The 26,266-nt window shown below is 41.1% G+C and overlaps 1 protein-coding gene across 1 annotated transcript; it reads right to left on the bottom strand.

Annotated features, from left to right (window-relative positions):
- LURAP1 (leucine rich adaptor protein 1) lies at positions 1–25,446 on the bottom strand. Its single transcript, XM_053693965.1, has 2 exons — positions 24,901–25,446; positions 1–1,323 (listed from the first exon to the last, which is right to left on the bottom strand). Exons 1-2 carry the CDS (start codon positions 25,117–25,119, stop codon positions 586–588), a joined length of 957 nt encoding a protein of 318 aa, XP_053549940.1. The 5' UTR covers positions 25,120–25,446; the 3' UTR covers positions 1–585.
- Positions 25,447–26,266: the final 820 nt, after the last annotated feature.

Here is a 26,266-nt window from a genome sequence, read left to right as displayed (position 1 = left end):
TCTTCTGAACCATGAATGTTTAATTTTGACTTTCAATTTCATTAAACATTTGTATCTCTTAATACACCAGAGCGACAGAAACACATTTTTGTTACAATAAACTCTTTCACTGGTCTGGTATCCTAATCTGTCAGTGTTTCTTTCAGTAATTACTGTTGAATCTTTTCAGTGTTTTTATTCTGAGATTTATAAATATATATCATCATTTTATTTTGCAATACATTTTATGCACATTTCCCCAAAATAATGCAAGACTAATACAAAGTATACAGACACTTTATGGCATAAATCCTCACACAAGGTATAAACACATTTAAAACATTTCATTCAAGGCTGTTTCAGTAAATATCACAAAACATGTAAGACTTTGGAGACATTTCTTACTGTAATGAAAGAAACTTTCTATCCAAAATGTGATGATATTGAACAATTTCTTGCTGATGTCCTATAATGACCAAAAATAATTCTATTTTTAGTGCTTATGTCTTTTTAGTTTTTCTAAGTAAACATTTACACATTGTATAGTTTCAGACAGTAAACAGCAAGTTTGTTTGTACCCAAGCATATTTTGTCACCTGCAAACCATCACAAAAACGTCACATCATCTTGCGACTGAACCCACTGCCAGTGCGCATCGTACTCCAGGTGTAATTTACTGTTCAACTTGCATTTGTCCAGATCTAATTTGCCATTTCGACTCAGTTTTATTTTACTTTGCTTTTCATCTGTTGAGGTGTTTAACTCTGCACACAGCTCCAGAGCCGGCGCATGTTTGCCCAGAGATCTGTTAGGTGTCTGGCTGATATAAGAAGCTTGTGATGGAGTCATCTGCTTAGAAATCCTGGTATTGTCGAATGAATTCTGTCCCAAAGTAGACATATAATACTCCCTGTCCTTTTTAGCTTTGTCATTCTCCCCTCTGGGGTAATAGGATGCTGGACCCAAAGGCCCCTCTCTTTGCTGCTCCAATTTAGTCACATCATGGTCCACTGGTGCTAAAGTGAGTCCCTGTCGATTGGGAGTGGAGGATACAATAGGTTCACTGATACTCAGACTGTACTCATCCATATCATCAGCCAGAGTGTCCAGGTAGCTTCCAATAGAGATACTGTCCAGTTTATCCGCTGGGTCCTGTAGACTGTTCCAGCTCCCTCGGCGGGAGGTCTCCTGGCTCTCTGCCAAGCTGTACTGGCTGCTGGTCAAACTGCTGCAGCGGCTGGTGAGGTTACCCTTCTCCTCAAGGATCCACTTTACTGCCTCAATCCCCTCGTTAACGGCCACCAACTGCTGGAGGATCTTCACATCAATGGCTCTCAAGCAAGCCTGCAGGAGGAAGAACAAGTTACATAATGAATAAGTGGCTTCCTTTACAAACTCTACAACTCAAGGTCTACTTAAAGGGACAGTGTACTCTAATATTTCTCCCTTTTAATGTGTTCCCAATTATTCATTTTACCTATGGAAGTGAATTCATTTATTTACACATAGGTCCTTCACCTTTATTTTCATATTTGGAATAGCTGATGTTGCATATTTTATCCTCATCTATACTGAACATTCCTGGTTACAAATAAACATATAAATAAGAAGGTTTAAATAAAATAATGTTCCCAGTGAGGGGCTGTGACAGAGAGATATTTTTGTATGCATGTGTATTTCTATTTGGGTTATAAGTATTTTAAGTGGTTTGAGAAAAGCTCGCCACCTATTAGTTTGTGCGAAAAAACTGATCTGTAGTGCAAAAATATTTATAGAATTACGCTTGGATTAGAGAGACAATTTCACATATGCCCATGGAACACGCATGTTCAGTCCATTTTATGAAGAAAAAAAAAACAACAATTACGCTTTGTATTTTGTACTTATAATTTCTAAGTGATTTTTGCACATCCAGTGTAGTTAAATTATGATTTACTCCGTGCATATTTAATACGATTTATTTCTGTGTAATTTACATGCAAATTTTACGTTTTTGATAAAATACGATTTTTGGTGAAGAATTTTGTTACAACTTTAGATAGAATTTTTTCCTTCATAAATACAATTATTATGGCACACTTTTGTAATGTATGCATTTCCTCCCCATACAAAAATGCAGTCTATGCCCCTTAGCGAGACACCCTGTTTTCAGGGTAAAAAGTGGCTTTTGATAATTCTTTAATAATCTTGCCAGCACAGAGACCTTTAGATCATTAAGCCCTTAGTACTGGCCTTTGAGTAAACAGTAAGAAGGACAATAAGAAGGACTCCCTACATGATATCAGCCCACTGTATTGGTTTATGGTTTCATGCAGCAGAAACAGCTATTTCATATGCAAAAATATACCTAAAGGAACTATTTAAACCCTGCAGCTGGTATAGCAAGTAATTGGAAATTTATTAAGGAGAAAGCTATTTTACAGTACACTCTCCCTTTAACATGTGCATTTGTTTAGTATTTAAGGGACTTTAAACCCGTCAATTGTTCATTTACAGTTACACATAGCTACAAAATGAAGTTGATTATTTATTTTGCTTGATTTTTCTGTAATTAAACCCTAAATTGTTAGTATTTCCACTAAACCCTGAGAGGCTTGGTGCATTCCATGCAGAGCAACATTCCTCCTACATGATACACAGTGATTGACTGATATGTGCATGTATATCTGTCCCTGATTGGCTACAGCAAGGGAGCTAAGATAACAACATACAAGAGGGGTTTTTTTTATGGGGGGCTGTCCCGGCACTGCAAAACAATGATAATTTTGCTAACAAAATGGCAATTTTGAATGCTTTTAAATATATATTTTGTATGTAGATCTTTAGCAATGCAGAAAATATTTTGTGCCTGATCAATAAAAAATGTATTTAATGTATTTTTGATAACATCTGAAATATGTTATTGTATATTTACTATGTTTATTGGATTCTAAGAGATATAGCCCCTTTGTGCAATGCTGATTTTCCCAACTTGAGGGATACCGACCCTATCGCTGGGGCAGGAGAGGACGAGACTGGGTGGGACACAGGAGATGGAGTAAAACAGAAGAGGTGAGAAGGGAACAAAATGTAAATAATTCCACTGAGCTAAACACACAGAAACCAATAAGGATCTGAGACACATAAGACTTGATACATTAACCTAAAACTAACACAGACAAACTAACACAAATACAAAAAAGAACACAGCCCACTAACTGATTAACCACAGTGTTTTTTAAAAAGTAACCAGGAGCAAAAAATGTTAATCCCCCTCACACATGCCTATACACACACGTACATGCCCCCTCACACATGCCTATACACACACGTACATGCCCCCTCACACATGCCTATACACACACGTACATGCCCCCTCACACATGCCCACACACACATGTACATGCCCCCTCACACATGCCTATACACACGCATACATGTCCCCTCACACATGCCTATACAGTACACACACGTACATGCCCCCTCACACATGCCTATACACACACGTACATGCCCCCTCACACATGTCCATACACACACGTACATGCCCCCTCACACATGCCTATACACAAAACGTACATGCCCCATCAAACATGCCTATACACAAAACGTACATGCCCCATCACACATGCCTATACACACACTTAGATGCCCCCTCACATATGCCCACACACACACGTACATGCCCCCTCACACATGCCCATACACACATGTACATGCCCCCTCACACATGCCTATACACACACGTACATGCCCCCTCACACATGCCCATACACACACGTACATGCCCCCTCACACATGCTCATACACACACATACATTCCCCTCACACATGCCCATACACACACATGTACATGCCCCCTCACATGCCCATACACACATACATTCCCCCTCACACATGCCCATACACACACGTACATGCCCTCTCTTTAATGCCCATACACACACGTACATGCTCTCTCTTTAATGCCCATACACGCACACATACATGCCCTCTCTTTAATGCCCATACACTCACACATACATGCCCTCTCTTTAATGCCCATACACGCACACATACATGCCAATAAACAATTGCACACATGTATACACATAACATAAACATAAAGCACCACTTACACATGCCCATACACAACATACACACACGCACATGCCCCCTCACACATGCCTATACACAAAACGTACATGCCCCATCAAACATGCCTATACACAAAACGTACATGCCCCATCACACATGCCTATACACACACTTAGATGCCCCCTCACATATGCCCACACACACACGTACATGCCCCCTCACACATGCCCATACACACATGTACATGCCCCCTCACACATGCCTATACACACACGTACATGCCCCCTCACACATGCCCATACACACACGTACATGCCCCCTCACACATGCTCATACACACACATACATTCCCCTCACACATGCCCATACACACACATGTACATGCCCCCTAACATGCCCATATACACACATACATTCCCCCCTCACACATGCCCATACACACACGTACATGCCCTCTCTTTAATGCCCATACACACACATACATGCCCTCTATTTAATGCCCATACACGCACACATACATGCCCTCTCTTTAATGCCCATACACGCACACATACATGCCAATAAACAATTGCACACATGTATACACATAAACATAACATAAACATAAAGCACCACTTACACATGCCCATACACAACATACACACAAGCTGAAGCCCACAAATACATATGCTTATCCCTCACACACGCACACAGTCATCTAGAAACAAATTAAATATTAGCCTCACTTCTAGCATAGCAGAAAAACATTAAATAACCTGCAATAATGTTACAGATGGAAAAATCATTGCCTTATGTTCAGAGAATCTTCCTCTTTCACTAAATTCAATATTTACATGTGTCTATTCCAAGATGCAGCTGCACTCTATGACCCAGCGCTTTATTCTCATGACACTGAGATGAGACAAGTCTCTGGGAAAATATTTATGTAACAGACTCCCAAACGCTGTATCCTGGGAGCGCAGGGATATGAGAAACTCCCACCTCAGTATCTGAGAAGCGCACTACACGCTGACCAAGAGAAATTATTTCTGCTTTTATATTAAGTGATCTGGAGCTTAATAAAAAAAAAATGTAAATTATAGATGCACCTGCAACAGAATTTTGTTCTGGTCGTTACAATAATATTCTAAATAATTTAATTTGTTTAAAGGGATATGAAACCAAAAAATGTTATTTTGTGATTCAGACAGGACAATTTTAAAAAAGTTTCCAATTGACTTCTATTATCAAATGTGCTTTGTTCTCATGGTAACTTTTGTTGAAGAGATACCTAGGTAGGCATCTGTAGCGCTACATGGCAGGATATAGTGCACCCATCTAGTGCTCTTGCAAATGAAAAACGATCTTGCACAACTGCTGCTATAGCGTGTTCCAAACATGTGCACACTCCTAAGTTTATGTCCCTGATTTTTAACAAAAGATACCAAGAGAACAAATAAAATTTGATAATAGGAGAAAATTAGAAAGTCGTTTGCTCAATCTGAATCATAAAAGAAAAAAATTTGGGTTTCCTATCCCTTTATTATAGAAGAATAAGCAGAACAAATGGGAATAAGAAGAATCTCTTAAAACTTTATGTTTATATGGCTTATTTAAGAGCAAATTACACTCCTGGGTATGTTAGAAGATATCACTATATACTGAATGCTCTGTAATTTGTGCATCTGCAATTCTGAACTAACACAACTACATGAAAATACAAACATGATCACAGATTGTACTGGAATGTTAATCTTTTATTTTTGCATTACAGATTATTAGGTAAAACAATGCATTACATTCAACTGCATAGTCAATATGATCTGAGGATGCTAACAGTTGTGCGCAAGTGAAAAGGGATTTACTGTGGCTCTTTGCGTACCGCGCGTATTATAAGTTGAAAGTAAACGCATTCACACAAACACAATTGAATGAAACGCACGTCGGGTTAGCGTGATATCAGAGCTCAGGTTAAAGGGACAGTCAAGTCCAAAAAAAACTTTCATGATTCAATAGGGCATGTAATTTTAAACAACTTTCCAATTTACTTTTATCACCAATTTTGCTTTGTTTTCTTGGTATTCTTAGTTGAAAGCTAAACCTAGGAGGTTCATATGCTAATTTCTTAGATCTTGAAGGCCGCCTCTAATCTAAATGCATTTTGATAGTTTTTCACCACTAGAGGGCTTTGGTTCATGTGTTTCATATAGATAACATTGAGCTCATGCACGTGAATTTACCATGGAGTCAACTCTGGCTAAAAGAACTGAAATAAGAGGGCAGTCTGCTGAGGCTTAGATACAAGGTAATTACAGAGGTAAAAAGTATATAATTATAACTGTGTTGGTTATGCAAAACTGGGGAATTGGTAATTAAGGGATTATCTATCTTTTAAAACAACAAAAATATACACATAAATATATATATATATATATATATATATATATATATATATATATATATATATACTGTATATATATATATACATATATAGACACATATAAGTGCATTGAAGCCCTTTGCAGTCAAGTAGTTGAAAACATGAAAAATCATATTTATGCAATATTCATATTTAATAAAAGGTATATACTGTGTATTTACTATAAATATTTCACATTCCAATGTTCTGCACACAAGGTAATATGTTCTATGTACTTATACATAGATATTCCTATATATATCCAGAATATATCTATTCCTATATATAATCATCTATATACAGGTATACATTTATATTTTACCAAAAAATACCATATATATATATATATACACAGTATATATATATATATATTGTATATACATATATAGAAATATTTATTTAAGAATAAATAGAACATATTATGCTATGCCTTAAACACTGGAATGTAAAATATATTAATATTTCATGTTGGGTTAGCAAACTTTAGAAAAAAAAAACGATCGAGTTTGAGCGACTTGTTGGGTTTTCATTTTTTTTTTTTTTTCGCGCTCCATGGAAGTATATGGGGGAATAAATTAACAGATTTTTGCGCACATGGGGTTCGCACATGAGCAAAAACTTTTTACTTTCAACTTGTAATACACATGCAACCCAACGCACTCAAAAAGCATAATTCTAACAGAGTTAACTCACGAGCGGGAGCGCAAACTACTGCACCACTCATAATCTAACCCAGTGTGAGATTTGGTGCAGTGCACATTATTTTTAGCAGCAGGAGGTCAGACAAAAGGTTCTGTTAATCCTACTGATAAGTACAGAAATAAAAAATATTAGCACTTTTGGTCACTAACATCAGCGCTTATATTACAAGTTGAAAGTAGTATATTAGCGCTTGAGTGAAAGTCTAGGACACACTAACATCTAGATGTTGGATAACCGGTGCGCTAAATTCTTCACTTTATAGACTTCTTTGGGGGTGAACTGAAAAATTCATATGGGCTATCTCTTGAGCACTAAGCCGAAGGTGTGCTAAATCAAAGGTTAAATAGTCAAGTTCTTCACTTCCTTTCACTTTTAAACTTTGATGACTATGTATTGAAATATGTGTTTAAAACTCTGCACACACACAAATAAAAAAACAAATGTTTTATGACACAGAGTTAACACCAGGTCCTGAATATGACAGTTAGTAATGTGCTGCATACCTTAACCTTTTAAGGCCGTTCTGATGTTCTATTCCGTCCTAACCGCACCGGCCTTTAGCGCCGTTAGGACAGATTAGAATGTCCTAGTCATTTGGCTGTCCTAAAGCCAACAGCGCTTCCAGGATGCAATCGCGGTCTGAAGGGCGTGCCTAGCATCATAGGGACGCCCCCCCTGACCCAATCTGATCATTGAAATCTCGCGATCGCTTGCACGTTTGCAGGATTTCCATTTGTTTACATCGGAACAGTGTTCCAATGTAGACAAATTAACCCTGTCATGAAAGGGTTAAAGGGACCTGAGTCAAGCCCCATCCTATTACTGCAAGGCACTCTGCAGTGCAATGTGTGCTAAAATAGGGTCTGTTTTTGCCTTTATATTGTGTGACACGTGTACATGTGGTAGGCACACACCATGCACAGACAGAGCATATACTATGCTGTCAGCTGTCACACCTGGAACGTACACGTGGTAAAGATTTGCCAATAACAATAAAAAGCCAAAGCAGCCTTTTAACAAAGATGTCAACAGCAACTTACATGCTCTTTGCAAGCCTCTGCCCAGAACAAGGAGAGTGTTCACAGCAGGACTAAAAAGTAGAAATAATATCCTTCTCCCCAATACACCATGGGGCCGAATTATCAAGCTCTTAATGGAGCTTGATGCCCCTGCTTCCGTGCGAGCCTTCAGGCTCGCTGGTAACAGTAGTTATGAAGCAGCGGTCTAAAGACCGCTGCTCCATAACTTGTCCGCCTCCTCTGAGGGTTAAAAACGATTAGGTTGATTGACACTCCCTGATAGTGGCCGATTGGCCGTGAATCTGCAGGGGGCGGTATTGCACAAGCAGTTCTGATGAACTGCTTGTGCAATGATAAATGCCGACAGCGTAAACTGTCGGCATTTATCGATGTGCAGCGGACATGATACACTACATAGTCCAAAGCTTTTAGCAACCTTTCTGGCAAACAGACCTCCCAACAAAAACATAGGGGTAAATTTATTAAATGTTATGCGGACATGATTCGCTATAGCAAATTACGTCCGCTCGACATCGCTAAATGCCAAAAGCATACGCTGTCGGCATTTATCATTGTACAGGCATTTCTAGTGTAATGCTTGTACAATGCTGCCCCCTGCTCATTGGTGACCAATCGGCCACTAGCAGGGGCTGTCAATCATCCCAATCAGATCGGGATGATTTCAATCTGCCACCTAAAAGGGTGTGGAAAGGTTAAGAAGCAGCGGTCTTATGAGCGAGCCTGAAAAAATGGGACACCGAAGCAGCATTCGCCGCTTCATAAATGGAGCCCTTCATGTTAACAAATATATCAGAGCGACAAATTTATATCATACTTAGGTGTGAATGAGAATATTGAGGAGCCAGATAGAATAACTTAAAAAAGTTAGATGCCAGAAATAAAATGCTAGAAGCACTGTGATTTGTAAAATCCTGAGTAGTGCACTTGTCACTGTAATTTGTCTCTATTCAAGTAATGGAAGTTCAGTGCACACAAAATAAAGGAAACCATCTGATTGCAGCAATAAAAATGACAAGATGACTTTCTACATCCTTTGGAGTGCTGAGAGATCAGAAATAAGCTACAGAGCACAAGTAGGGAGGGGGCATGACCCTCCCAGCAGTATTCTGCCACCATTAGAAAGAAACAATCCGATAGCTTTGGACATGCACTGCTGGCGCCCCCCCCCCCTTCCTCACCAGCTCGGTGACATCAGCAGCTTGTGGTGACAATGCAAAGCCAGAGCTAATGTGAGAGCTTAAACAAACTGCTGAGTGATTTAACCCTTTAACAGGAGCAGGAAGCAGTTACCTTGCAAGTGCTCCACATCTGAATCTGCACAACAAACTTATGAAGCTAAAGGAGTTAGTGGTTATATAAAATATTTATTACACCAGCACTTGGCTATATATTGTATTACTTTTTTTGGGAGATAAAACTGATTATCTCTGAGGTGTTGTGCACTGGTGTGGGACATATTAGACACAATTCACTAACAGTTTCTCCAGTCTCTTCCGCTTTTCCTCACTATACACCTGTCTCTTTGTTACTCTATGCAGTTAATTCCCTAAACAACAGAAAGATAAGGGAGCTTTAGTGAATCACTGGGCAAAGTTCACTAAAAGGTCTCACCTGCCTCTCCAGGTTCACCAATCCATCTGCTACTCTATGCAGCTGATTTACCAACGCTCCCTCACTCTGTAGTGAGCCTGCTGTATAGGGATAATTATGCAGTTGCTGAGGGCTGTACATAGATAATCATGCAGTTGCTGAGGGCTGTACATAGATAATCATGCAGTTGCTAAGGGCTGTACATAGATAATAATGCAGCTGCTGAGGGCTATACATAGATAATCATGCAGCTGCTGAGGGCTATACATAGATAATCATGCAGTTGCTGAGGGCTGTATATAGATAATCATGCAGCTGCTGAGGGCTGTATATAGATAATCATGTAGCTGCTGAGGGCTGTATATAGATAATCATGTAGCTGCTGAGGGCTGTATATAGATAATCATGCAGCTGCTGAGGGCTGCACATAGATAATCATGCAGTTGCTGAGGGCTGTACATAGATAATCATGCAGCTGCTGAGGGCTGTACATTGATAATCATGCAGTTGCTGAGGGCTGTACATAGATAATCATGCAGCTGCTGAGGGCTGTACATAGATAATCATGCAGCTGCTGAGGGCTGTACATAGATAATCATGCAGCTGCTGAGGGCTGTACATAGATAATCATGCAGCTGCTGAGGGCTGTACATAGATAATAATGCAGCTGCTGAGGGCTGTACATAGATAATAATGCAGCTGCTGAGGGCTGTACATTGATAACCATGCAGCTGCTGAGGGCTGTACATAGATAATCATGCAGCTGCTGAGGGCTGTACATAGATAATCATGCAGCTGCTGAGGGCTGTACATAGATAATCATGCAGCTGCTGAGGGCTGTACATAGATAATCATGCAGCTGCTGAGGGCTGTACATAGATAATCATGCAGCTGCTGAGGGCTGTATATAGATAATCATGCAGCTGCTGAGGGCTGTGCATAGATAATCATGTAGCTGCTGAGGGCTGTACATAGATAATCATGCAGCTGCTGAGGGCTGTACATAGATAATCATGCAGCTGCTGAGGGCTGTACATAGATAATCATGCAGCTGCTGGGGGCTGTACATAGATAATCATGCAGCTGCTAAGCGCTGTACATAGATAATCATGCAGCTGTTGGGGGCTGTACATAGATAATCATGCAGCTGCTGAGGGCTGTACATAGATAATCATGCAGCTGCTGAGGGCTGTACATAGATAATCATGCAGCTGCTGAGGGCTGTACATAGATAATAATGCAGCTGCCGAGGGCTGTACATTGATAACCATGCAGCTGCTGAGGGCTGTACATAGATAATAATGCAGCTGCTGAGGGCTGTACATTGATAACCATGCAGCTGCTGAGGGCTGTACATAGATAATAATGCAGCTGCTGAGGGCTGTACATTGATAACCATGCAGCTGCTGAGGGCTGTGCATAGATAATCATGCAGCTGCCGAGGGCTGTGCATAGATAATAATGCAGCTGCTGAGGGCTGTACATAGATAATCATGCAGCTGCCGAGGGCTGTGCATAGATAATAATGCAGCTGCTGAGGGCTGTGCATAGATAATCATGCAGCTGCTGAGGGCTGTACATAGATAATCATGCAGCTGCTGAGGGCTGTATATAGATAATCATGCAGCTGCTGAGGGCTGCACATAGATAATCATGCAGTTGCTGAGGGCTGTACATAGATAATCATGCAGCTGCTGAGGGCTGTACATAGATAATCATGCAGCTGCTGAGGGCTGTATATAGATAATCATGCAGCTGCTGAGGGCTGCACATAGATAATCATGCAGTTGCTGAGGGCTGTACATAGATAATCATGCAGCTGCTGAGGGCTGTACATTGATAATCATGCAGTTGCTGAGGGCTGTACATAGATAATCATGCAGCTGCTGAGGGCTGTACATAGATAATCATGCAGCTGCTGAGGGCTGTACATAGATAATCATGCAGCTGCTGAGGGCTGTACATAGATAATCATGCAGCTGCTGAGGGCTGTACATAGATAATAATGCAGCTGCTGAGGGCTGTACATAGATAATAATGCAGCTGCTGAGGGCTGTACATTGATAACCATGCAGCTGCTGAGGGCTGTACATAGATAATCATGCAGCTGCTGAGGGCTGTACATAGATAATCATGCAGCTGCTGAGGGCTGTACATAGATAATCATGCAGCTGCTGAGGGCTGTACATAGATAATCATGCAGCTGCTGAGGGCTGTACATAGATAATCATGCAGCTGCTGAGGGCTGTATATAGATAATCATGCAGCTGCTGAGGGCTGTGCATAGATAATCATGTAGCTGCTGAGGGCTGTACATAGATAATCATGCAGCTGCTGAGGGCTGTACATAGATAATCATGCAGCTGCTGAGGGCTGTACATAGATAATCATGCAGCTGCTGGGGGCTGTACATAGATAATCATGCAGCTGCTAAGCGCTGTACATAGATAATCATGCAGCTGTTGGGGGCTGTACATAGATAATCATGCAGCTGCTGAGGGCTGTACATAGATAATCATGCAGCTGCTGAGGGCTGTACATAGATAATCATGCAGCTGCTGAGGGCTGTACATAGATAATAATGCAGCTGCCGAGGGCTGTACATTGATAACCATGCAGCTGCTGAGGGCTGTACATAGATAATAATGCAGCTGCTGAGGGCTGTACATTGATAACCATGCAGCTGCTGAGGGCTGTACATAGATAATAATGCAGCTGCTGAGGGCTGTACATTGATAACCATGCAGCTGCTGAGGGCTGTGCATAGATAATCATGCAGCTGCCGAGGGCTGTGCATAGATAATAATGCAGCTGCTGAGGGCTGTGCATAGATAATCATGCAGCTGCTGAGGGCTGTACATAGATAATCATGCAGTTGCTGAGGGCTGTACATTGATAACCATGCAGCTGCTGAGGGCTGTGCATAGATAATCATGCAGCTGCTGAGGGCTGTACATAGATAATAATGCAGCTGCTGAGGGCTGTGCATAGATAATCATGCAGCTGCCGAGGGCTGTGCATAGATAATAATGCAGCTGCTGAGGGCTGTGCATAGATAATCATGCAGTTGCTGAGGGCTGTACATAGATAATCATGCAGCTGCTGAGGGCTGTACATATAAAATTAAGCAGCTGCTGAGGTCTGTACATATAAAATTAAGCAGCTGCTGAGGGCTGTACATATAAAATTAAGCAGCTGCTGAGGGCTGCACATAGATAATCATGCAGTTGCTGGGGGCTGTATATAGATATTCATGTTGCTGCTGAGGGCTGAATAGGGATAATCATGCAGTTGCTGAAGGCTGCACATAGATAATAATGCAGTTGCTGAGGGCTGTATATAGATAATCATGCAGCTGTTGAGGGCTGTACATTGATAACTATGCAGCTGCTGAGGGTGGTATAGGGATAATTATGCAGCTGCTGCGGACTGTATATAGTTAATCATGCAATTGCTGAGGGCTGTACATAGATATTAATGTAGCTGCTGAGGGCTGTACATAGATAATCATGCAGCTGTTGGGGGCTGTACATAGATAATCATACAACTGCTGAGGGCTGCACATAGATAATCATGCAGCTGCTGAGGGCTGCACATAGATAATCATGCAGCTGCTGAGGGCTGCACATAGATAATCATGCAGTTGCTGAGGGCTGCACATAGATAATCATGCAGCTGCTGAGGGCTGCACATAGATAATCATGCAGCTGCTGAGGGCTGCACATAGATAATCATGCAGCTGCTGAGGGCTGCACATAGATAATCATGCAGCTGCTGAGGGCTGCACATAGATAATCATGCAGCTGCTGAGGGCTGTATATAGATAATCATGCAGTTGCTGAGGGCTGCACATAGATAATCATGCAGCTGCTGAGGGCTGCACATAGATAATCATGCAGCTGCTGAGGGCTGTATATAGATAATCATGCAGCTGCTGAGGGCTATACATAGATAATCATGCAGCTGCTGAGGGCTGTACATAGATAATCATGCAGTTGCTGAGGGCTGTACATAGATAATCATGCAGTTGCTGAGGGCTGTATATAGACAGGGCTCAAAATTTCAGGTTGTAAGCTACTAGCCAGGCCAAAATGTTACTCGCCACTTCTAATCCCACCCACTACCTGCCCACACCACTCCCAGTACTCCACCCCCTCTTTGCAAATGTTTAGCCATTGGTAAACACATTATTGTGCCGTCATTTTAAAAAAATATATATTTTATACCTTTACAAATTAAATAATGCTACATACATTAATAGATTAACAAACATAAGTGCATAGCAGTTAAACAACATCAACGTGGTGGTTCTGGGTAAGACAACAGCTGGCTAGAAATAGGAAGTTGTTAAAGTGAGAGAGTGGAGAAAGAGAGTATTGACAGTCATGGAAGGTCATAGCAGACCTGAAAACTTTCTTTTAAAGGGACAGTAAAGTGAAAAAAAATATTTCATGATTTAAATAGGGCATGTAATTTTAAACAACTTTCCAATTTACTTTTATCACCAATTTTGCTTTGTTCTCTTGGTATTCTTAGTTGAAAGCTAAATCTAGGAGGTTCATGTGCTAATTTCTTAGACCTTGAAGACTGCCTCTAATCTGAAAGCATTTTGACATTTTTTTTTACCAATAGAGGGTGTTAGTTCATGTGTTTCATATAGATAACAATGAGCTCAGGCACGTGAAGCTCCTAGGAGTCAGTACTGATTGGCTAAAAATGCAAGTCTGTCAAAACGGAAATAAGAGGGCAGTTTGCAGAGGCATAGATACAAGGTAATCACAGAGGTAAAAAGTATATTATTATAACTGTGTTGGTTATGCAAGATTGGGGAATGGGTAATAAAGGGATTATCTACCTTTTTAAACAACAAAAATTCTGGTGTTTACTGTCCCTTTAATAATGATCATCCCTTCTTTCTCTCCTCCCTCCTCTCTTCAATCTCTCGTTTCACCCTCTCCCTTATCTCTCAGGTTATATCTTCTCTTTACACTTTCGTTCCCCTCTCTCATATCTTTTGACTCTCTTTTTTCCCACTCTCTTGTAAAGCTATCTTTTTCTCCACTTTTACTTTTCCTCTCCTATCTCTCTCTCTGCCCCGTTTACCCTCTCAGAAGTAACAGTCTAAGCACTATTGGGGTCCCTACAGCCCTAAAGGAATAACATATCCTTGCCCTTTCTAGGATATATAATATCCCTTCAGATAAAATTTTTAGCACATAGCCCAAAATGTGTGTTTGTCTATGAGGCAATAGGAGTGTACACTTTTTCACTCACTAATTTTTCTTGCCACCATTAAATTTCCACTCGCCAATGGCTAGTAAAGAGTGGAAATTTTGAGCTCTGATATAGATAATAATGCAGCTGCTGAGGGCTGTACATAGATAATCATGCAGCTGCTGAGGGCTGTACATAGATAATCATGCAGCTGCTGAGGGCTGTACATAGATAATCATGCAGCTGCTGAAGGCTGTATATAGATAATCATGCAGCTGCTGAGGGCTGTATATAGATAATCATGCAGCTGCTGAGGGCTGTACATAGATATTCATGCAGCTGCTGAGAGCTGTACATAGATAATCATGCAGCTGCTGAGGGCTGTACATAGATAATCATGCAGCTGCTGAGGGCTGTGCATAGATAATCATGCAGCTGCTGAGGGCTGTACATAGATATTCATGCAGCTGCTGAGAGCTGTACATAGATAATCATGTAGCTGCTGAGGGCTGTACATAGATAATCATGCAGCTGCTGAGGGCTGTACATAGATAATCATGCAGCTGCTGAGGGCTGTGCATAGATATTCATGCAGCTGCTGAGGGCTGTACATAGATAATCATGCAGCTGCTGAGGGCTGTACATAGATAATCATGCAGCTGCTGAGGGCTGTACATTGATAACCATGCAGCTGCTGAGGGCTGTACATTGATAATCATGCAGTTGCTGAGGGCTGTACATAGATATTCATGCAGCTGCTGAGGGCTGTACATAGATATTCATGCAGCTGCTGAGGGCTGCACATAGATAATAATGCAGCTGCTGAGGGCTGTACATAGATATTCATGCAGCTGCTGAGGGCTGCACATAGATAATAATGCAGCTGCTGAGGGCTGTACATTGATAATCATGCAGTTGCTGAGGGCTGTACATAGATATTCATGCAGCTGCTGAGGGCTGCACATAGATAATCATGCAGCTGCTGAGGGCTGTACATAGATATTCATGCAGCTGCTGAGAGCTGTACATAGATAATAATGCAGCTGCCGAGGGCTGTACATAGATAATCATGCAGCTGCTGAGAGCTGTACATAGATAATCATGCAGCTGCTGAGGGCTGTACATAGATAATCATGCAGCTGCTGAGAGCTGTACATAGATAATCATGCAGCTGCTGAGGGCTGTACATAGATAATCATGCAGCTGCTGAGGGCTGTACATAGATAATCATGCAGCTGCTGAGAGCTGTACATAGATAATCATGCAGCTGCTGAGAGCTGTACATAGATAATCATGCAGCTGCTGAGGGCTGTACATAGATAATCATGCAGCTGCTGAGGGCTGCACATAGATAATCATGCAGCTGCTGAGGGCTGCACATAGATAATCATGCAGCTGCTGAGGGCTGTACATAGATAATCATGCAGCTGCTGAGGGCTGTACATAGATAATCATGCAGCTGCTGAGGGCTGTATATAGATAATCATGCAGCTGCTGAGAGCTGTACATAGATAATCATGCAGCTGCTGAGGGCTGTATATAGATAATCATGCAGCTGCTGAGGGCTGCACATAGATAATCATGCAGCTGCTGAGGGCTGTATATAGATAATCATGCAGTTGCTGAGGGCTATACATAGATAATCATGCAGTTGCTGAGGGCTGTATATAGATAATCATGTAGCTGCTGAGGGCTGTATATAGATAATCATGTAGCTGCTGAGGGCTGTATATAGATAATCATGCAGCTGCTGAGGGCTGTATATAGATAATCATGTAGCTGCTGAGGGCTGTATATAGATAATCATGCAGTTGCTGAGGGCTGTATATAGATAATCATGTAGCTGCTGAGGGCTGTATATAGATAATCATGCAGCTGCTGAGGGCTGTGCATAGATAATCATGCAGCTGCTGAGGGCTGTACATAGATAATCATGCAGCTGCTGAGGGCTGTACATAGATAATCATGCAGCTGCTGAGGGCTGTACATAGATAATCATGCAGCTGCTGAGGGCTGTATATAGATAATCATGCAGCTGCTGAGGGCTGTGCATAGATAATCATGCAGCTGCTGAGGGCTGTGCATAGATAATCATGCAGCTGCTGAGGGCTGTATATAGATAATCATGCAGCTGCTGAGGGCTGTGCATAGATAATCATGCAGCTGCTGAGGGCTGTATATAGATAATCATGCAGCTGCTGAGGGCTGTGCATAGATAATCATGCAGCTGCTGAGGGCTGTACATAGATAATCATGCAGCTGCTGAGGGCTGTATATAGATAATCATGCAGCTGCTGAGGGCTGTATATAGATAATCATGCAGCTGCCGAGGGCTGTGCATAGATAATAATGTAGCTGCTGAGGGCTGTATATAGATAATCATGCAGCTGCTGAGGGCTGTACATTGATAATCATGCAGCTGCTGAAGGCTATACATAGATAATCATGCAGCTGCTAAGGGCTGTACATAGATAATCATGCAGCTGCTGAGGGCTGTACATAGATAATCATGCAGCTGCTGAGGGCTATACATAGATAATCATGCAGCTGCTAAGCGCTGTACATAGATAATCATGCAGCTGCTGAAGGCTATACATAGATAATCATGCAGCTGCTGAAGGCTATACATAGATAATCATGCAGCTGCTAAGCGCTGTACATAGATAATCATGCAGCTGCTGAAGGCTATACATAGATAATCATGCAGCTGCTGAAGGCTATACATAGATAATCATGCAGCTGCTGAAGGCTGTACATAGATAATCATGCAGCTGCTGAAGGCTATACATAGATAATCATGCAGCTGCTGAAGGCTATACATAGATAATCATGCAGCTGCTGAAGGCTATACATAGATAATCATGCAGCTGCTAAGCGCTGTACATAGATAATCATGCAGCTGCTGAAGGCTATACATAGATAATCATGCAGCTGCTGAAGGCTATACATAGATAATCATGCAGCTGCTGAAGGCTATACATAGATAATCATGCAGCTGCTGAGGGCTATACATAGATAATCATGCAGCTGCTAAGCGCTGTACATAGATAATCATGCAGCTGCTGAAGGCTATACATAGATAATCATGCAGCTGCTGAAGGCTATACATAGATAATCATGCAGCTGCTGAAGGCTATACATAGATAATCATGCAGCTGCTGAAGGCTATACATAGATAATCATGTAGCTGCTAAGGGCTGTACATAGATAATCATGCAGCTGCTGAAAACTATACATAGATAATCATGCAGCTGCTAAGGGCTGTACATAGATAATCATGCAGCTGCTAAGGGCTGTACATAGATAATCATGCAGCTGCTGAGAGCTGTACATAGATAATAATGCAGCTGCCGAGGGCTGTACATAGATAATCATGCAGCTGCTGAGAGCTGTACATAGATAATCATGCAGCTGCTGAGGGCTGTACATAGATAATCATGCAGCTGCTGAGAGCTGTACATAGATAATCATGCAGCTGCTGAGGGCTGTACATAGATAATCATGCAGCTGCTGAGGGCTGTACATAGATAATCATGCAGCTGCTGAGAGCTGTACATAGATAATCATGCAGCTGCTGAGAGCTGTACATAGATAATCATGCAGCTGCTGAGGGCTGTACATAGATAATCATGCAGCTGCTGAGGGCTGCACATAGATAATCATGCAGCTGCTGAGGGCTGCACATAGATAATCATGCAGCTGCTGAGGGCTGTACATAGATAATCATGCAGCTGCTGAGGGCTGTACATAGATAATCATGCAGCTGCTGAGGGCTGTATATAGATAATCATGCAGCTGCTGAGAGATGTACATAGATAATCATGCAGCTGCTGAGGGCTGTATATAGATAATCATGCAGCTGCTGAGGGCTGCACATAGATAATCATGCAGCTGCTGAGGGCTGTATATAGATAATCATGCAGTTGCTGAGGGCTATACATAGATAATCATGCAGTTGCTGAGGGCTGTATATAGATAATCATGTAGCTGCTGAGGGCTGTATATAGATAATCATGTAGCTGCTGAGGGCTGTATATAGATAATCATGCAGCTGCTGAGGGCTGTATATAGATAATCATGTAGCTGCTGAGGGCTGTATATAGATAATCATGCAGTTGCTGAGGGCTGTATATAGATAATCATGTAGCTGCTGAGGGCTGTATATAGATAATCATGCAGCTGCTGAGGGCTGTGCATAGATAATCATGCAGCTGCTGAGGGCTGTACATAGATAATCATGCAGCTGCTGAGGGCTGTACATAGATAATCATGCAGCTGCTGAGGGCTGTATATAGATAATCATGCAGCTGCTGAGGGCTGTGCATAGATAATCATGCAGCTGCTGAGGGCTGTGCATAGATAATCATGCAGCTGCTGAGGGCTGTATATAGATAATCATGCAGCTGCTGAGGGCTGTGCATAGATAATCATGCAGCTGCTGAGGGCTGTATATAGATAATCATGCAGCTGCTGAGGGCTGTGCATAGATAATCATGCAGCTGCTGAGGGCTGTACATAGATAATCATGCAGCTGCTGAGGGCTGTATATAGATAATCATGCAGCTGCTGAGGGCTGTATATAGATAATCATGCAGCTGCCGAGGGCTGTGCATAGATAATAATGTAGCTGCTGAGGGCTGTATATAGATAATCATGCAGCTGCTGAGGGCTGTACATTGATAATCATGCAGCTGCTGAAGGCTATACATAGATAATCATGCAGCTGCTAAGGGCTGTACATAGATAATCATGCAGCTGCTGAGGGCTGTACATAGATAATCATGCAGCTGCTGAGGGCTATACATAGATAATCATGCAGCTGCTAAGCGCTGTACATAGATAATCATGCAGCTGCTGAAGGCTATACATAGATAATCATGCAGCTGCTGAAGGCTATACATAGATAATCATGCAGCTGCTAAGCGCTGTACATAGATAATCATGCAGCTGCTGAAGGCTATACATAGATAATCATGCAGCTGCTGAAGGCTATACATAGATAATCATGCAGCTGCTGAAGGCTGTACATAGATAATCATGCAGCTGCTGAAGGCTATACATAGATAATCATGCAGCTGCTGAAGGCTATACATAGATAATCATGCAGCTGCTGAAGGCTATACATAGATAATCATGCAGCTGCTAAGCGCTGTACATAGATAATCATGCAGCTGCTGAAGGCTATACATAGATAATCATGCAGCTGCTGAAGGCTATACATAGATAATCATGCAGCTGCTGAAGGCTATACATAGATAATCATGCAGCTGCTGAGGGCTATACATAGATAATCATGCAGCTGCTAAGCGCTGTACATAGATAATCATGCAGCTGCTGAAGGCTATACATAGATAATCATGCAGCTGCTGAAGGCTATACATAGATAATCATGCAGCTGCTGAAGGCTATACATAGATAATCATGCAGCTGCTGAAGGCTATACATAGATAATCATGTAGCTGCTAAGGGCTGTACATAGATAATCATGCAGCTGCTGAAAACTATACATAGATAATCATGCAGCTGCTAAGGGCTGTACATAGATAATCATGCAGCTGCTAAGGGCTGTACATAGATAATCATGCAGCTGCTGAGGGCTATACATAGATAATCATGCAGCTGCTAAGGGCTGTACATAGATAATCATGCAGTTGCGGAAGGCTGTACATAGATAATCATGCAGGTTCTGAAGGCTGTACATAGATAATCATGCAGCTGCTGAGGGCTGTAAAGGGATAATCATGCAACTGCTGAGGGCTGCAAATAGATAATCATGCAGCTGCTGAGGGCTGCACATAGATAATCATGCAGCTGCTGAAGGCTGCACATAGATAATCATGCAGCTGCTGAGGGCTGCACATAGATAATAATGCAGTTGCTGAGGGCTGCACATAGATAATAATGCAGTTACTGAGGGCTGCACATAATCATGCAGTTGCTGAGGACTGCACATAATCATGCAGTTGCTGAGGACTGCACATAGATAATCATGCAGTTGCTGAGGTCTGCACATAATCATGCAGTTGCTGAGGACTGCACATAGATAATCATGCAGCTGCTGAGGGCTGCACATAATCATGCAGTTGCTGAGGGCTGCACATAATCATGCAGTTGCTGAGGGCTGCACATAATCATGCAGTTGCTGAGGTCTGCACATAATCATGCAGTTGCTGAGGACTGCACATAGATAATCATACAGTTGCTGAGGTCTGCACATAATCATGCAGTTGCTGAGGACTGCACATAGATAATAATGCAGTTGCTGAGGGCTGCACATAATCATGCAGTTGCTGAGGACTGCACATAGATAATCATGCAGTTGCTGAGGTCTGCACATAAATAATCATGCAGCTGCTGATGACTGCACATAGATAATCATGCAGCTGCTGAGGGTTGTACATAGATAGGCCATGCTGATATACCTGTGTGTATCTAACAAATACCTAATGCAAATAAATACCTTTATTTCAGACTCAGCAATGTGTCTCACATTACTACAAGGGCCTCTTTACCCTGTGGAAGGTAATCTCCATAGACTATATGCTATGATTGTTTTGCTGGAAATATTTTAATCCATATGACAATACTCCATTACATGATTTGTTGTTAATGAGTTCATTAGTTCATCTAAGGGCCGATTGCTTAGACACCTTTAAAAAAAGAAGGAAAACCGGTTATTCCTTATGACTTTGGCACAGAGGATAAGCTCCCTGCAGACTTAGTTCATAGCTCTTGAGATTTTTTAAGTGAAATATATGAATAGAAATATCTAACAATTGCTCTGTAATTAAGCTTATGAATAGGTTTACACCAAGGTGGGGTCGGACCACAGTTAAAAGATCTATGATTGACAGTAAGTACAAAAAATGTGTGTTTTTTGGGGATGTACTAAGCAGACACAAGTGTATTTTCTCACACTGTACAAGGCCTATATGGGAAACCGTTGTTCTAGTTTCCAAGGCACATAGTTATAAACTGGCACTTCACATGGAGGAAATAACCTCATATTTAAAATAATTAGAAGAAAATTGTTTAAGTTGATGCACAAGTAACTAAGTTACAAATATCTGATTTATGCTCTGATAGGTTGCTATGGATCGCCAACTGGGGTTTCAAATAAATTATTAAGTAGATGTGTCTGTGATCCATTGTATTTAGTGCATTTTCTATAAGTGTTCTTGTGGGAGGGAGCTTTTATCCTTTCGCTGTGTAAAAAGCCAGGGTTATAATGCACAAAGACCTTTACATCAGTGATGGCCCACAGATCAATATTTTAGCCACCGATAAATGTATGGCCATTAAACAAACAATAATTTATTTCCTAAAAGCTGGTGCTACGGTGCCAGATTTAGGTAAGGTTGCAAGGTACCCTCCATATGCCATTCTCCCCTCTAGAGGGCTCTTTTGAATTGTGGACAACCAAAAGCACACACTTTTAGTTCCATTCTTTTTTAAGGGGCCACAAAAACTATAGCACACATTCTATGTCCAACTTTTTTTTTCAGGGGCAGCAAACACTAGTTCAGAGGGCTACATGTGACCTACCGACCACCAGTTGACCATCCCCAGCTTTAGATTGTAAGCTCTTTAAGCAAGTGACCTGTGCTCTGGCACTGATGTACCTATTTACGTGCTGTGTCATTATTTATTAATAACATTTATTTCTAATTATTATTTTAAATAAATAAGACAGGAAGAGGCACAAAGAAAAGTGCCAACCACAAACATGCGCACATAACAGCTGTAACAAACAAGGGTCAGCAAGTGTTTAGAGAGGTGTGTAAAGGTGTCACGTTTATTGCTGCAGGAGCAGCTGTGCTGAGGGGCTTGCACAGATAGCAGAGGACGTACTACATCTAATCTATGTGTCTGTCGGTACTACATCTAATCTATGTGTCTGTCGGTACTACATCTAATCTATGTGTCTGTCGGCGTCTGCACGGCCTGGCTATTGGGTCATAGGTTATTATTTGCTTTCTAGCTAAAGCGAGTGCTCCTAATTTAAAGGGATAGAAAGCACAAAACAGAAATATGCATGGGGGCATTTCAGTTTTAAATAGAAGCATTTTCACAATATACTTAGCAAAATTGCTTCTAGTAAATGTTATAACTGTTTCAGCAGCATACACACATATGCTACATGTGACTAGAAGATCAGGGTACAAACGCCATATCTCCTCTGAAATCTAGCGGTGGTGTGTATTGCATCAGTGAAGAGTTCATTTGTATCATACACGCCACCGCAGACACTCTGAGAACGTGTGGTGTTAGCAACTGGTGCATTGTGCACTCACAGCATATGTGTGTATGCCACGGAAATATAATGATAAATTATACTAGAAGCATATTTGCTAATGTAAGTATCTTGCAAAGCTGCTTCTATTTAAACTAAAAAATACACTTATGTTCATTTCATCTATCTATATACCCATATATGCAGTACCTATCTATCTATCTATCCAGTATCTATCTATCTATCTATCTATCTATCTATCTATCTATCTATCATCTATCTATCCAGTATCTATCTATCTATCTATCTATCTATCTATCATCTATCTATCTATCCAGTATCTATCTAGTATATTTATACAGTATCTATCTATCTATCTATCCAGTATCTATCTATCTATCTATCATATATCTATCTAGTATCTATCTATCTAGTATATTTATACAGTACCTATCTATCTATCCAGTATCTATCTATCTATCATCTATCTATCTATCCAGTATCTATCTAGTTTATATTTATACAGTACCTATCTATCTATCTATCTATCTATCTATCTATATCTATATATCTAGTACATATCTATCTATCTATCTAGTATCTATCTATATCTATCTACACAGTCTATCTACACAGTATCTATTTATACAGTATCTATCTATTTATGCAGTATCTATTGTATCTATACAGTATCTATCTATCTATCTATCTATCTATCTATCTATTTATACAGTATCTATCTATCTACCTACTCAAAATCATTATCCAGAACAGGATTTATATTATTACTATTGTTTACAACTGTTGTCTTTGTGGGGGCAAAAAAACAAATTCACCTGGGTGCTCTTTTGATTGTGTTCACTACTGTCTATCAAGAGATCTAAAAGCTGCATAAATGTCATTAGACATTTATACATTAGAAATAAATGTTGATGACCACAGCATTTTAATTTGCTGATAAGGACAACTCCCATCAATGTACTGGTTGACAAGGACAAGCTGTCACAAAACTTGTAGGAGAAAAAATGCTTTACTTAGGGTATGAGCCTCTATGTATAGCAAACTAACTGTGAAATACTCTCTTTTACATGAATACAAAACAAAATTGCATGCCTATTTAATACAGCAGACCTAACATGACAAGTAGGTTGTGTATTGCTCTTTGTAAGAAAATGGAACACAATGAATTACTCTGTAAAACAGTCAGGGTGTAGCTTTATCCTAAACATGTAATTACAATACAGAGTAAATAGAGTTTAGTTATTAACATTGTTCTAATGCCCTGAAGTCACATGACCTTGGGAAACAGAGGTTTGTTTGTTTTTGTTACTCAGTGAGGCAGATACGCATGTATCCGTGTAATGATCTATATACTGCAGTTTGCTGGTACACACTAGTGCTACAGCAGGTGTCAGGATACAGTTAGTACCCAGGGGGCTTGGGGAACACTGACACTGAATATTGCCCTAAAGTAAGCTCCATAACCATATTCATAAACCACTGCATATAAACTATAAGCTGCACCACTATCCCATAACCCAGGGGAGCCTAAAATGTTCCCTATGTAAAGAACAATCCCACCTAACCCCCACCTGACCCTGTAACTGCTACACTGAGCAGCATGAGGCTAGGGTGAGTTATAGTCACCATGGTTACCCCTCTCCATAGGAGCCTATTTGCCCACTCACCAGTTCCAGTTTCAGAGCCTTGATTTTGTCCCCAAGGCCCTGGTCACTAGTGTCCAGTAGGACCTGGCCCTTCTCTTCCAGCAGCAGTACTGGGTCCTCTCTCATCCACCTGAGCAGCCCATCTGGGGTCTTCCTGCCCACCTTAGTCTCAATGTCCTTCAGATCAGGGCTGGCATCGATGCTGCCCCCCTCCTGCCTGCCAGCTGCAGTCTGTGCCATCTCCTGGGCAGTGCAGTGTGAGCCAGGGCTGCGCCACCATAAATCACCCCGGGTAGGGGCATGCAGGCTGGGGCAGCTATTTCCAGCTGTGTCGGGCCAAGGGTTTATTAGATCAGCTGGATGCAAATGAATGAAGCAGATCGCACCAGGCTGTGTGCTGCGCGATAGTCCGGTGCCTGAGTCCCTCTCCCCGGCTCAGCTGTCCTCTTGCACCTGCATGAATGGGAGCACTGCAGGAGGACAGCTCCAGCCCAGGTCCTGCCCAGCGCCAGCCCAGCTCCTAACCCACCAAGCCTGCTTGCAGCCTGCCTACCGTGCAATGTGGAGTAGCTGCGCACTGCTGCTCCGCCTCTCACACATCTGCCGCTGTCTGGGCCAGAGCTGTCATGTGATTCCAGGTGGCACAACACGCGGAGCCTGTTCTCCAGATCACACCATATAAAAGATGTAGCCGAAATAGATGTGTCACCTGAACCATCGGTCATAAAGTTAATGGTGTTAGCAAAGCACATGCTGGTGATTACCATAAATATTGTCTTCAGGAGAATAACCAGCTCATAAAATATGTCATTCCGTGAAATTAAATATAGGTGTAAGAGTAAGATACATAATGTGCTAGAGCTACGGACAGTTTGTATCAATGAGAAACATAAGAGTTGGAGTGGGTTAGGGAGAGAGTATTCATCCTACTCTTCGATAGATAGATAAATTAGATGATAGATACATACAGACAGATTAGATAGATAACATATAGATAGATAGATGATAGATACATATTACAGATAGAATAGATAGATAACATATAGATATATAACATATAGATAGAAAGTTAGATAGAAGATTGATAGATTTATAGAGATAATAAAGAAAGATAATAGATTGATAGATAAATTGATTGATGGATGATATATAGATGATAGATTAATAGAAAGATTGGTAGATTAGATAGATGATAGATAAATAGATAAATTAGATAGATAGATGATAGATTGATTGATATAGATAGAGAGATTAGATAGATGATAAATAGATAAATGATAGATAATAGATAGATGATAGATTATAGATAAATGATAGATAGATACAGATAGATAGATAGATAGATAGATAGATAGATAGATAGATGATAGTTAGATGAGAAAGCAGC

The sequence above is a fragment of the Bombina bombina genome, chromosome 10 (assembly GCF_027579735.1).
Source record: "Bombina bombina isolate aBomBom1 chromosome 10, aBomBom1.pri, whole genome shotgun sequence".
In the NCBI taxonomy this organism is placed as follows: domain Eukaryota; kingdom Metazoa; phylum Chordata; class Amphibia; order Anura; family Bombinatoridae; genus Bombina; species Bombina bombina.
This window is presented reverse-complemented; position numbering and strand designations above follow the sequence as displayed.

Excerpts from the sequence above, each read along its gene's own strand:
- LURAP1 (XM_053693965.1), bottom strand. The coding sequence starts at position 25,119 with ATGGCACAGACTGCAGCTGGCAGGCAGGAGGGGGGCAGCATCGATGCC. Across the intron at positions 1,324-24,900 it reads AGGCTCTGAAACTGGAACTG|GCTTGCTTGAGAGCCATTGA; the intron begins GTGAGTGGGCAA and ends TTCCTCCTGCAG.